Genomic DNA, 13657 nt, shown 5'->3' with positions numbered 1-13657 from the left:
ATCTGATGTGCATCCAAGAGACACAAGCCTGAGTAGCTGGGACATTTAACCTTTATTGAACACTTTAAATAAGCTGGGTATATATTACTAGCAATTATTAATAATAATAAAAAACACAAGAGTTCTGCATTCACCAGTGCATTATGCAGGAGGGAGGAAAGCCGGCTCCCACCCTTGCCGGGGGCCTGGCAGCCTGGCCGTGCTGCCCACTGGCCCCATCCCCATGATGCCAGGATGGCACCTGGCCCCTCTGCCAGCACCCTGCCCCCAAACCTGTGTGGCAGGGAGTTGCGAGGCATTGTGCTGGCTCAGCACCCAGCCCTTGGCATTGGGCCGGCAGGGACAACCCCAGTGTTGGCAATCCTCCCCATGCACTGCCCATGGGCATTGCCCCTCTCCCGGCCCCCTGCCCACCTCTCCCCATGTCAGGAACTGGCTGTGCTCCCCATGCTTGTGGATACACATGGGTACACCCACCAGTCCCACAGGATCCCCAAATACACACATACACACGCTGACCTCTCTACCCCAACCCAGTCCCGCTCACCCACTGGGGTGCAGGGGACTCCCAGTTCTCCCAGAGGAGCAGGCTCACTGTACATCCCTCTGCAAGAGCAGGCAGAGGGGTGAGCCCTTGGAGAAAGGGGGTCCTGGATCCAGGGCTTGAGCCCTGGGGCCCCGCGGGGGACCAGCCCTGCCGCTTGGGGCAGTGCTTGGGTCAGGGGTGTTATTGCACTTCAGTCCCCAGAAGAGACCCAGCCCACTCCCAGGGCTTCCTGCAGACCCCCAGGGCTGATCCTGGTGGGATGGGTGCCCAAGCGCCTGGGCAGTGCTGTGGCAGCTACAGCACATGGCACAATGGCCGCTGCTGGTCACCAAGCACTGGGCAAGGACAGACCGTGGGGATGTGCCAGGCTCCTGCATTGCCCAGTGCTGCAGCTGCAGAGGGGTGTGAAGGGCAGCTGGATGCAGCCCCACTCCCCAGGATCCCCATCACTAGGACTGTGCCTCCGGCAGCTTCAGCCTGGGCTCAGCCAGCACTGGCGCCGGGGCTTTCTGGTGTTGGCCCCTGTCGTGGCAGAGGAGGCTCTTGGTCTCGGAGTTGAGGTTCTGGTAGCGGGGAGGGCTGGGAGCTGGCTGGTGGCAGATGGAGGCAAAGTTGAAGCTGAAGGGACTCACGCAGCAGCCAGGGCAGGGCAGCACTTCATCCTGCTCTGGCACGGCACCAGAGTTGTGCCCAGGCAGCATGGCCGAGTGCTCTGTTTGCTCCAGCGCCACTCCACAGGTGATGCTAAGCTTGGAGGAGCCGTGCTCCAGCCCGCTGCCCCAAGCCAGAGGTTTGCTGACCATCACATGGTTGTTGTTGATGAGGAGCCTGCTGGGGGATTGTGTCTCCGGTTGCCAGGGCTCAGTGCCCAAGGATGCCGTGTGGATGAAGTTGCTGTTGGGGGGCAGCAGGGTGGGCTGTGGCAGCTCAGAGCTGTCGAAGCCGCAGGCCCGCTGCTTCTTTGCTCTGGAGCTGGGGCTGGAGGCTTGTCCCCAAGCTGGGGGAGAAAGGAGGGCGGAGGGCTGGGGGTTGTCAGTGGGATAGGGGGACACCACATCCAGCGCCAGGCCCCCATGGTGGGGCAGCTCGGGAGAGGCGGGCAGAGAGTGGCACTTGCGGGGGCTGGTGGTGGGGGCTGAGAAGTCACACTGCACCTCCACCTCCATGGCAGGCTCGGGCGTCACAGTGGTGCTGAGCTCGAGCGGGGCGGGGGGCGGCAGGTCCAAGGTGAGCGAGATGACCGACTTGCTCGGCGTATCAAAGAGCTTGATCTTTCCCCCCTTCAGGTCCTCTCGCTGGGAGAAGGGGTTGACACGGGGGGACATCTCCTTGGACCTGGCCCCACTATTAGGCTCCAGCGGCTGCAGCTGGTCAGGTGGTTTGGGGGAGAACACGTCGGACTGGCTGCGGGATAGGTGCTGGTCTGGCTGCAGGTGCTGTGTCCCCAACTCACGCAGAGGTGACTGCTTGGTGCAGCTGGCTGACATCCTGGCCACAGCTGGGCATGGGCACAGGAATGTGTCACCAGCTGCCAGCAGCTGCCCATGTAGGGTGCTACTGGGTGCTGGGCACACAACCACTCAGGGGTGCACCCTGAGGAAGGAACAGGGAACAATTCCATCCTGCACACCTCACACACCCCTGTCTCCTTCCCCTACAGCTGATGGGGTAGGACAGGACACCTCACATGCCCCCATTTTTGCACCCTGCTATGGCCTGTCCCCAGGGTGCCCACATACCGAGTGTGGCTGAGGTCTCAGGTGTAGGCAGGCTCTCCCCGATGCCGAAGAAGGTGGCCCCAGCACCCTCGGTGCCAAGCTGGTGCTGCAGGATGCTCTCCAGGCACTGTGTGATTTCCAGGAAGGAGGGGCGGGAGGTGGGCTCCATCTGTGAACAGGAGAGGTTCCCCATCAGGTCTGTGCCCTGCCTGAGCACTGCAGGGAGCCCTGCACAGCAAAGGCAGCTCCCTGCTCTCCCCATGAGCAGGCAAGGCAGCCTGTCCTGCCCAGCTGCCCTGGTGGGGAAGGGCCATGGAGGTGGGAATCTCACACTGCAGCAGTGAAAAGCCAGCTGGAGGAAGGCGGCTGGGCAGTCGATTCCCACCATAGTGCAGAAAGTGGTGACATCCAGACCAAAATCCTGCAACGGAGAAAGGAGGAAGAGTGAAGTTAGGTCCCCTGGGAGACCACATGGCCCAGGGTACCTGAAATGGCCTGGCTCCCATCCCCATGCTGACTGTGTGCCACCCAGGGCTGTGGACCTGGAAGCACCCCAAGTGGGGCACAGCAAGGGAACACCCCGGTGTCACCCCACACTGGGGTAAGGCTGGGAGATGCTGGTACACAGATGCCTCCTGCTCTCTGCCTCAATCCAACTGTCGACTTCTCCCACCCAGGCTGACTATGGGCTCCAAGGACAGGTTACCAGCACAGATTATCCCTCCTCAGCCAGCAAGTGGGACAGAGCACCTCTGCCCCGAGGTGTGGGGCAACTCCTGCATATAGGGCTCTGCTCAACACAGGAGAATGGCTTCTCTTGTTTGGTGAAGCAATCCCAGCCCTGGTGCTGCTGCCCACCACTCTCCCTACCCGTTACCATCCCACAGAATCACCTCAGTGCGGGGCAGGTAGTCGGGGTCAGCTGGCACACGAGCGATGGTCTCGCACAGGATGATGCCGTATGCAAACACATCAACCTGCAGAGAGTGGGGAGTCACAGGAGTGCCCCATGGCCTCGATGTGCCCATCAATCTGCAAAGCCACAGCCCTCCTCCTCCCCAGAGAGCCACAGCAGGGGCTCTGGAAGCCCAGTTCCTTCCCTCTAGGTGTGAAAATGTCCCCAGGGCTGCAAATTCTGCAAACCATTGGCAGCACAAGCCTGGGTAAAGCCCCACGCAAGGCAGCCACAGAGCCTCACCTTCTCATTGTAGATCTCCCCACGCAGCACCTCAGGTGCCATCCAGTACGGGGAGCCCACGATGGCCAGTGGCTCCTTCTCGCTGCCCTCACTGGGGGACATGGTGGAGTATTAGGGGCTGCATCAGTCCCCTGTCTGTCCAACCTCCTCACACTCCCGCTGCTGCAGCCCAAATCACCATCTCCATCTCCCTTCCTGGACTAACCTCACAGCCCCACAAACTCATCTCTCTCCAGCCACACCACACCCTTCATCCCCTTCTAGCCCACCCCAAATGTGTCCATCTGCCCCAAAAGTCCCCACTGCTGTGGACCACCCCACTACCCCTTATCCCTATCCTTTTAGCTGCATCCCAAATATCCATCCCTCCCCAGCTCCTGCTGCAAGTGGCATGGAAACCCCCCACTCCAGGGATGGGCCAGATAGGTGGATGTTTTCCACGCACCTGTAGGTGGGGATCTTCTCCGCCAAGCCGAAGTCACCCACCACAGCTGTGTAGCCATTGGCCTCGCAGCGCACCAGGCAGTTCTGGGGGCACAGGAGGACCCCTGTCACACCAACTGCACCAGCCCTGCCTCACCAGCCACTGCTCCCAGGATGCCCGGGCACAGCGCAGCCTCCTGCTCCCCAGCCAGCCATGGCTGGGGCAGCCACGTGGGTGTGGGACAACAAGGGCAATTTGAGCATCCTGTACCTTGGAGGTGAGGTCGCGGTGGAAGATGCCCTTGGAGTGCAGGTAGTGTAGGCCACAGGCAATGTCGCGGGCCAGCTTGACACGCGCGGACCAGGAGAGGGGCACAGGGCTGTCCAGCAGCTGTTCCAGGTTCCCACCGTTGATGTACTGATGGAAAGAGCCGGTCCACTGCATCGCTGCATCCCCCCTCCCATAATGCTGGGTGCCCATCTCTCATCCTAAAGCATCTTCCAACCACCCCACAGCACAGCCTCCCAGCAGACCTTGCCCTGTACATGTGCCACAGGCCAAGAGTGTATTCCCACAGGGAATTGTCCCATCACATTGTCATATTGTCCCATCCCCACACTTACAGGAATCCCAAGATTCATGGCTATTGCCACACTCTTACCTCTGTCAGTGCATGCAGCTGTCCCTGGTGCACACACACCCCCATGAACCTGTGAGATAGAAGGGACCTGAGGGTGGCCGCAGCAGGGACCAGCCCCAGGAGCTAATCCAGCATCAGCAGTAGCTCCAAACCCCCAGGCTAGGGAAAAGGGGGGCAATGGTGCCAGCAGCGGGGGAGCAGGTCCTACCTGAGGATGTTGGGGTGCGAGAGGCGCTTCATCAGCTGCACCTCCTTCAGCATGTTGCCCCGGTTGCTGGTCAGCTTGTTCATCTTCAGCACCATGATCTGCCCCGACTGGCGGTGCCGCACCTGGAGAGGGGTGTCGAGGAGGTTGAGTCCCACAACCCCCCTGCACCAGACTGCACCCAGCTTCCACCTCAGTCCTAGAGGTAGGAGCTAAGCACCACACATACCCAAGGCACAGGGCAACCCAGGGACCACTAGGGCTAGGGAGGGCTCTCTCAGCATAGCAGCACCCTGAGGACTCCCAGTACCGATGACACATCCACATCCTTCCAGGGCACCTTGTTTGTGACATTGCCATGACCTCCCAGAGGGGCAACAACAGCCCCCATAAGCTGTGATCCCAGCTCTACTGCAAGAACAGGCATGTGCAGATCGGGGTGCACCAGGAAGGGCTTATTCAAGTCAGCACCACACAGCCAAACCCTACCAACATGGGGTGGAGAACAGAGGGGACACACTGCCCCTCCACACCAGCCCCAGGGGTGGCCAATGCTGGCCTAGTGCTTGACCCCAGTCTGGCAGGTCACAGCGCTCAGAGGAGCTGTATATTTAGCTGGCCCCAGCCCGATGCTGTCATGCGAGCTGGGGGCCTGGTCCCCCGCCAAGAACAGCAGCTGGAGCATGGCCAAGCACGGACACCCCGTGCATCTGCAGCTCCCTGGCATGTGCAGGGCAAGGAAAGAGCACGGGATACCCTGACCCAGCACTGCGCTGGGGGGGCCAAACCGGTGCTGAGGGTCCCCTCCTGAGCAGCTGCTGGGGGGGGGGTATGTGCCCCCACCCTGGAGCAGCAGCTGATCAGGGGGACATCCCAGTGTATCCCAGCTGCCCCCCAGCACACATGGAGCCGTGCACGGAGGCACAAGCATTCCTCAGCGCTGCCGTCAGCTCCCTGCTCTTCTCCTTTTTAGTCAATGCTGGTTGAGGCTGCTGTGCTGGTGCCAGCCCCTGGCCTGCCTCACAACACCCCTCACCTCAGGGATTGCCTCCACAGGCAAAACATGGGCACTTGGCAGGAGGCAGGAACCCCAGCACCCCGCATCCTGCTCACAGCCTGGCCCCATCACAACAGGGGGAGGCTGGCATGCTGGGCCTGCCAGGGCTCTCTTCCTACACCATAGCTGGCATTGCTTCAGTGAGCAGTTGTCTGGGGTGTACACCACGATGGGGATCTATCCCACACCAAATACCCACGGGATGGGCAGTAGCTCCCCTCTACCAAAGGGCGTGGGGGAAATGAGTGCTTTATGATGAAGATGTCTCTACACTTCTGTGTGCACCAGGGCCAAACCAGCCCCAGGAAGGGTGGGAAGTGAGAGACAATGGCCACGCCAGTGCCCTGCCACCATCAGCTCATAGAGTGCATGGAGAGACTCTGAATAATTCAGCAGGCACCTGCCTGAGGGCACTGTGCTCCAGTTACACCTGCTCACCTCCAGCCAGCCCTGGCCAGCCAGCTGGCACCCTTGACCCACGGACAGGGGCCACCTGGCAGCAGAGACCAGGATGGACCCTGGATGAGTGAGAAGGGGACATTTCAGACACCTGGCACTGTGCACCCCCATCCTGGCACTCCACATGCTGCAGGGAGAAGGGAGGGTGCACTTCCCCATGGCTCTTCCTTGCTGAGCACTGGGCATGTTGAGCTCTTGGGCTCAGGGAGAGCGTGTCACAGGAGGATGGTACAGTGTCTGCTGTGCAGAACGCCCAGAGTGCCTCATCAAATGGTACTCCAGGTCCTCCCTGTGCCCACTGCCCCGCCCACCCCACCAGTGTCCTGCAGCACCTGGCACTGCTGCAAGCCCCATCCTGGTGCCCTAGGGCTTCTTGGCCACACCTGGATCCAGGGCAAGGGATACCCCCACCCTATCCCCACCATTGCTGCCTTCCCTCCACTCCATCCCTCTCTGTGGGGCAGCTGGGGGCAGCACCAGACACAGAAACCAGGCTCCCAGACAGGCTTTGTGCAGGCTTTAAGGAGGGGGCCTGCCTGACCACAGCGGGGTGGGCAGAGTTTCCCTCGGTTCTTCCAGCTCCCCACAGGAACTAAGGAAGCCAGAGCCTGGATAAGGCCAGCGGGACCCCCAGCCTTGCCAAGTCTCTGGTGCTTGGTGCCCAGCAAAACACATCACTCCTGACCCAGCTCTCCTGGCAGCAGTGCTTTCTTCCCTTCCCACGCCATGTGGGGCTGGCAGGACTGGCTCGGTCAGTTTGGCTGCCACTGGCAGCTGCCAGACGGCAGGACCCGGCTCAGTGGCGCGGGCAGGCTCATGCCCGCCGGGACGGTTGTGGGCGGCAAGGCTCCCGGCGCCACGTGCCCACGCTGGGAATGCCGTGTGGCACGCACAGCACTGGCACTTGGTGGCCATGTGCCCTGGGCCTGGCCGGCTCCCCCCCAAGCAGCAGCGTCCCCGCATCAGGGAGCAGCGTCTGAGTGGGCAGCACTCAGCCCTGCATAGTGAGGATGTGCCCGTGGCTTAATTCCTCACCAAAAAACCACCTGCCGTTGGAATAGGCTGGGTGAGGTCCGAGTGCAGCCACGTGGTGTCCGATACCTTAAGACTGGAGAGGGGGCGAAGGAAAGGTGTGGTGAAAGCCCCTTCTTCAGGAATTATCCCAGGCATCCCAGGAGCCCCTGGTCAGCACAGCCCTGCCTTGATGTCCTTCTCTGTGACTCCACTCCAAGGGTCATTCATTCCACTCCAGGAGCCACACACCCATGAGGCGCAACATCCTTGAGGGTGTCCAGTGCCCTGAGCTCACTTGTGAGACCCTGTCCTGCCACCTTCCCTGCACGCTTCATGGTTCAAGTCCAGCCCATACCTGGGACAGCAAGGAAGAAGTTATGCTCCCTTGGCCTTTCCATGGCATCCCACATGCGCTGGCCAGTTTACCCAGTCTGTCCAGGTGCTAGTACCAGCCCAGCGTCCTGCCTGCCCTCTGGAAGCAGGAGTAGTAGAGAAGTGCGCAAGCCATGACCCCAGTGGGGACAAAGTGCCTCATTAAGGGAGTTTCCTCCCTCTCTGACATCCAGGGAAGGCAGAAGGCAGCAGAGCCTCCCTGTGCAGGACCAGGACGGCGTCCCCTCTTGCCTCTCTCATGCACTCTGGCTTAGTGCCCAGGAATCCCAGCACATTCCCCAGAGCTGAGCTCAGCCGGGCAGCCGTGCTGGGCTGCAGGGGGAGAACAAGCCACTTTGTCCCCCACCCAGGAAAAAGGCAAGACCTTGCCTCTCACCGATGCTCCCTGTCATCCCACACGGCCAGTCCATTGGGCACTTCATTGGGTACTGTGGCTGAGCTGGGGTGCCGTGGCATGTTGGGTCCCCATCCCATCTGTCGCCAGCATGCTGGGCTGGGGGATGGGACAGGCTGGCTGCAGCCCCAGCCTGGGCACAAGGGATCTGAGCTCTTTTAACAGCGGAAATTAGAGTCTTATTTAAAGAGCATGCTAATCAGAGCAAGCAGACGGCCTGCTCCCTCCCCACAGCCGGCACTCCTGTCTAGACACAGGGAAAAGCTGCCCTGGCACCTCCCCACCCAGAGGTCTCAGCAGGCAGAGCCCCCTGCACCCTGCGCTGGGGACAGGCTGGCACACGTTTCCACTCTCTGCATGTTCCCTTGCTCCCTGCCCCACACAGACAAGGCACAGTCACGTAGGGACACCATCCTGTATCCCTCATCCAAGACAGTCCTGCAGAGAAAGACAGAAGGGCAGGTAAGGGAGCTGGCAATGCCACTGGTGATCCCACAGCTACTCGCAACAGCTGCAGGAGCTCCTGGGAATCCCAATAACACAACTGGGTGGGATTGGAAAACCTGCTCATTACAAGGAAAAGGCAGAATCAGTCAAGACAGACTTCCTCCAAGGAACTGAAAGAGTCAGTGCACACAGCACCTGCTCCTGGAGAAAGTTTGAGCATCAGCAGTCCCTACCTCCTGTGCTCCCAGGAACGGCACCATGGGCACACCAGGAGCTGGGGCAGTGCAGGTGTCGCATTGTGGCGGCAAATTATTGCCAGCCCTCACTGGCAAGCTGAGAGAACATCCCGTGACAGAGCAGGAGAGGTGCCGGCAGGTCTCCAGCCAGTCAGCACAACACATTTCCAGTGCCTGGGACTTCTGAGTGGTGATAGCAGGGCCAGGGCTGCTCCTGGCCTTGCCACAGCTGGCTGACCTTGGCAAATTCACCTCCTCCCTGTCTGCCTTAGTTTACCCATCTGTGTCATGCTGCTTCACTCTATTATTCCCTAAAACAAGGCAGATGAAGACCATCTGATTAGAGGGAGGGAATTGTGCTGTTAGTCGCACTGGAAAATTGGGACTTAACAGAAAATCCCAAAGGTTGGAGGGGAAGTGAGCAGAGACAGGTGGGTTACAGTGATGCCAAAATCCTCTCCTGAGTTCTGTTGATGCTGAGAGCTGCTAATCCACACAGACACATACACACACATACAAACACACACACACACACAAGGTACTGTGGAAATGGGATGCTGGGCAGAGCACCACCATAGGCAGAGCACCTTGGGAAGCAGTGTCTCCAAGAAGATGTGCAACATCAGGGCATAAGGTGCAGATTTGGATGAGTGAAGACCTCTGGATACAGCCCCTAGGATGCTGCCCACAGCCCCTGTATCTGCTGCAGACAGCACCCAGGAAGGTAAGAGAGGGATGTGGGGAAGAGATGCAACAGTAGTTTAAGGGCTGAAGAAAATGCCTGGCACAAACACACCTGGCTCCATCTGCTCAGTCTATTGGAAATGGAGAGGTGGCTTCCTGCAATGTCTGTGTATCTGAGAAAATGGGGGGGCTGGTGACTCTGAAGTCACACAGGGAAAGGCAATGAGAACCAGGTGCTCCAGAGGCAAACAGCCCTGCTCTGCAGCACGATGGGGAACCATGAACAAGCACCATGGAAAAGAGCAGCTTCTCATCACTGGTGTCTCTTGTTTGCTCTGGACAGCCTTCCTGAAAAAAGTGCTTGGCTGGAGCAGGATAAGGCTCAGCAAAGGGGCTAGCTTGGGACACCAGGACATACATACACTGAGTCCCTTGGGTTTAATGCTGAGAAGACAGTCAGATACTTCTGCTGGTACCCCAGCACCCTGTCTGGCCCTAGCTTGGCTGCACACCAGGGCACAGCTACCTGCAGAGGGGCAGAGATTTCCAAGTGCCCTCCCTGTCCCTGACGCCCACCAAGGCTGGAATGAGGCAGGACCAGTAACCATACACAGGAGGGAGATTCAAGTGCCCACAGCCTTGGAAAGCTACAGCAGGAACAAGGGAGGTGGGAGGAAAATGGGTACTGGGCTGCCAAGCTCCATCCCTCTCGCAAGCTCAGGTGGCCAAACCCCAGCTCAGATCCCAGGCCTGTCCCACCATCCTGCTGAGCTCTTGGACTCAACCCACTGCATGAGTACAAAGCCCCATCTGGCCCCCTCCTGCCCCTACTTCCTCGCCACCATGCACACACATTGACTCCTGCTCCTGATTATGCTCGTGCCCCTCAACCTCTGCCAGTCCCCCAAATCCTACATGCAAGTGGCCCCACAAGAACATGAACAACATGTGGGAGAAGGAGCATTTTGTGGCTCCCACAGAGCCTGAGGAAAAAACCAGCAAGGCAAGAAGAGACCATGGCCTGGCTGAGACACGGGAGCATCCATTATTAAAGAGCCGTATGCACGCCTGACATTATTAAATGCCTCCCTCCGCTTCGAAGTGCTGCTGTGTGCTCCAAGCCAGAGATCAATAGCAGGAATCCAGCCAGCAGAGAGGTCGTGGCTCAGCGGGGAGCTCCAGGAGGGAGCATGGAGGAGAGGGACCCCTCTGCACACCTTCCATGGTCCCTTGCAGGACACCTCTCCAGTGGCTGCAGAAGAGCCGGGTCTCAGGGTCTCCCTGCTGAGCGGTGGCAGGGCTGGAGAGGGACCCCAGGGTCCTGCTGGGATGTGGATGCCCAGCTGTGCTGCATGTACGAGTGTGGTCCCACGCAAGGGGCAAGTGCACTGCTGCTGTGACCTCAGTGACTGTGGTGGGGGGTGGTGGGGGTTGTGCCCAGCCCGCAGCTGCTCTTCGAGGGGCATGAAGCCACGGGAAGCACTGCTTAAAGGCAGTCCTTGCCCAATGGCTTAGGGCACCTCAAGTGATGCCGAGGCTGAAAACAACACATGCACACACCTCCCCTCTGACGGGAGAGGTGGCAGTGGCATCCAGGCAAGGCACAACCCCTCAGCCCTGGCAGCAGTGTGTGTGGGCTGGCAGAGTACTGTCACCACGCACCTCTGCCACACTGTTGGGACCCTGAGCTCCCCATCAGAACTCATACACCCCCAACCAGAGTGTGGGCCACACACAGGCATCCCCACCCTGACAGTCCCAGAGAGGCTGGAGGACAAAGGCAGCTCTAGGGTCCCAGCCGGGGGCTGGCCCTGTGTTGCTCTATGGCATCGCAGCCCTCTCCCACAGCCGGACACCTTCTTGAGGCTCTGGTGGGGCACCCGGCACATCCACCTGCCCAGCGCTGGCTGGAGCAGGCCTGGCAACGCCGGACATCACCTTGGAGTGGCTGCGAACGCTGCCTGGATCCCCTGCCACAGGCACACCCTGGGCCCGGCGGGGTCAGGTCTCCAGGCTTTTGACAAGGGTCCCTGGGTCTGTGAATGTCCGGCATCCCACCCGTGCTCCGACCCCCTGCCCCCCCCCCGCAACCCACGGCGCAGCGCCTGGGAGCGCTCAGCCTTCCCGGCTGTAAACAGAGCCGGCGCTCCCCTCCCCCTGCCCGGAGGGATGGAGCCACAACGCCCCGGCCGGGACGGCGCTCCCGGGAGGCTCCCCGAGTCTCCGCCGCACGGCACCGCCTCGCACAACCCCCGGCCTCGCCGGCCGCCGGGGCTGCAGGGGGGGCACACAGACCCCCGCCGAGGGCGCGGCCGGGCGCCGCGCTCCCGGGGGATGCCCGATCCCGGCGGGATGCCCCCGCGGACCGCCACCGCCGCTCCCGTCCCGCACACCTTGAAGACCTCGGAGAAGAAGCCGGCCCCGATCTTCTCGCAGTAGAAGTCGTCGATGCGCGCCAGGGTGGAGACGGCGCTGCGCAGCGCCCGGTACGAGGAGGGCCGCAGCCGCCCGCAGCCCGGCCATGGCCCCGCCGCCTCCCCTTCGCCCTCGCTGGGCCGCCACGGCAGCTTCTCCCACTCCATGTCGGTCCCGCCGAGCACCCCCAGCACCATTCACATCCCCGCCCGGGCGGCCCCGCGGCCGGGACGCCACCGCCCTCCCGGCGCCCGCGGCGATGCTACAGGCGGCGGCGGCGGAGCGGGGCGGGCGGCGCGCCGGGGCGCTCCGCGCTCATGGCCCGGCGGCGGCGCCCCCACGACCCCCGGCGCGGCCCGGCGCTGCGCCTACACCGCCCCGAGCGCTGGCACCGGCGGGGCGGAGCCGGGGAGGGGACAGCTTTTAACTCCTTGGGACCCGCCGCCCTGCCGGAGACACCTCCCCGCCCGCCCCGCCCCGGGGGGCAGAGCCCGCCCGCTCCGGTGTCCGCGCCCGCCAGCAGAAGCTCCCGGTCGGTACCGAGCGGGCATCTCCCTGGCGCCAGGGGGAGCTGTGAGGTCCCGGGGCACGGCTCGGGCAGACCCCATGGACAGAGGGGTCTGACCGTCCCCTATCCTTGGGTGGGCCCTGCAGGCGTGAGAGTCTTCCTCCCCTGGGTCCCACCAGGATGCACACCATAAATGCGGGGCTTACTTTCTCCCCTGGGCCCTGCCTGGATGCCCCTTGTAGCTGCGGGACTCTCTTTGTCCTGATAACACCCAGTCCCTGATGGATGGACAAAAGCTGTGGGTATCTGATCCGATCTCCCCATATATTGAGCCCCACCCCATACAGTGTCATGAGTCCAGTTCCCCCATACAAGCAGCTGGTGCCAGGACAAACCCCACTCATCAGGGGTTCAAACAGGCTCATACAGGCTCATACGGGCTCGTATTTCTCCACACAGCCATCACCATGCTGGATGAATGCTGTGGATGTGGGGCTCTGATTCTCCCTGTGCACCCACCCCAGCCTGGATGGTGTTCTGGTGCTGGTGGGATCTGTCCTCTGGAGCAGGGAAGCGCTCAGTGCTCTTAGTGAAAGCATGCCCAGTGCCTGTTGCAGCCCTTCGCATTCCTCCTGTTCATGGTATCTTCCACTTCTGTTTCCTCCTGCTTCCTGCTCTCCCTCCAGGCCTTTTGCCTGCTCTGAGGCTCATCTGTCCCGTCCTTCCTGCCCAGGGACTCTCTGCAGCTGGATCTGCCCTTGCTCAGTCTCACACATTTTGCTGACGCTTTCCTTGGCATCCACCTGACTGTGCTGGCCCAGCCCTGCCTCAGCCACCTCCCTGGCTGCTGACACAACCCTGACTCCCCAGCTTCCCCCAAACTGCCCTGCTCCACAGCTGTTTCCCTGTGTGGTAGGACTGGCTCCACATGCCCTGCACCACTCTAGCTGCTTTCCCTGCTGGCAAAAGCAGCCGCATAGAGTATCTCCATTTTTTGGCCAGCGCTCAACTCCAAGTACCACCAAGCACAGCAAAAACACCATGGACCATGATCCCTGGGTTTTCCTCCTTGTCCCAGGAGGGAGAATAACCCTGTGGGCTAGAGCAGGGAAACTGAGCCTCTAACTTATTTATAGTGGGAACAGCACCCTGCCCCACCCCACTAGAAATTCATGGTATTTCTGCTCTTCCTGGTCGGCAGAAGGGAGTGGGATTGTGCAGAGCAAGTGTCCTACATGTAGGAAGGCAGAGCCTGGTGACAGGTCTCTGCCAGTCCCAATCTCACAGGGTCTGAGCCATCCCTTGCCTCACCGGTACT

The 13657-nt window shown here is 61.0% G+C and overlaps 1 protein-coding gene across 1 annotated transcript; it reads right to left on the bottom strand.

The window, feature by feature from the left end:
• Positions 1-33: 33 nt before the first annotated feature.
• On the bottom strand, positions 34-12169 carry TESK1 (testis associated actin remodelling kinase 1). Its single transcript, XM_064642999.1, has 10 exons — positions 11810-12169; positions 4736-4857; positions 4549-4597; positions 4158-4304; positions 3909-3991; positions 3464-3554; positions 3159-3242; positions 2597-2686; positions 2287-2434; positions 34-2045 (listed from the first exon to the last, which is right to left on the bottom strand). The coding sequence occupies exons 1-10, from the start codon at positions 12026-12028 to the stop codon at positions 997-999; spliced, it is 2082 nt and encodes a 693-aa protein (XP_064499069.1). The 5' UTR covers positions 12029-12169; the 3' UTR covers positions 34-996.
• Positions 12170-13657: the final 1488 nt, after the last annotated feature.

This window comes from Pseudopipra pipra, chromosome Z, assembly GCF_036250125.1.
Source record: "Pseudopipra pipra isolate bDixPip1 chromosome Z, bDixPip1.hap1, whole genome shotgun sequence".
In the NCBI taxonomy this organism is placed as follows: Eukaryota; Metazoa; Chordata; class Aves; order Passeriformes; family Pipridae; genus Pseudopipra; species Pseudopipra pipra.
The sequence above is the reverse complement of the archived record's forward strand: the minus strand, read 5'-3'. Positions and strand labels throughout refer to the sequence as shown.

Bases quoted from the DNA above. Each gene is read 5' to 3' on its own strand.
- TESK1 (XM_064642999.1), bottom strand. From the start codon at position 12,028: ATGGTGCTGGGGGTGCTCGGCGGGACCGACATGGAGTGGGAGAAGCTG. The intron at 3,555-3,908 runs GTGCGTGGAAAA...CATGTCCCCCAG, and splicing joins GAGAAGATCCCCACCTACAG to TGAGGGCAGCGAGAAGGAGC. The intron at 2,687-3,158 runs GTGATTCTGTGG...TCTCCGTTGCAG, and splicing joins ACTACCTGCCCCGCACTGAG to GATTTTGGTCTGGATGTCAC.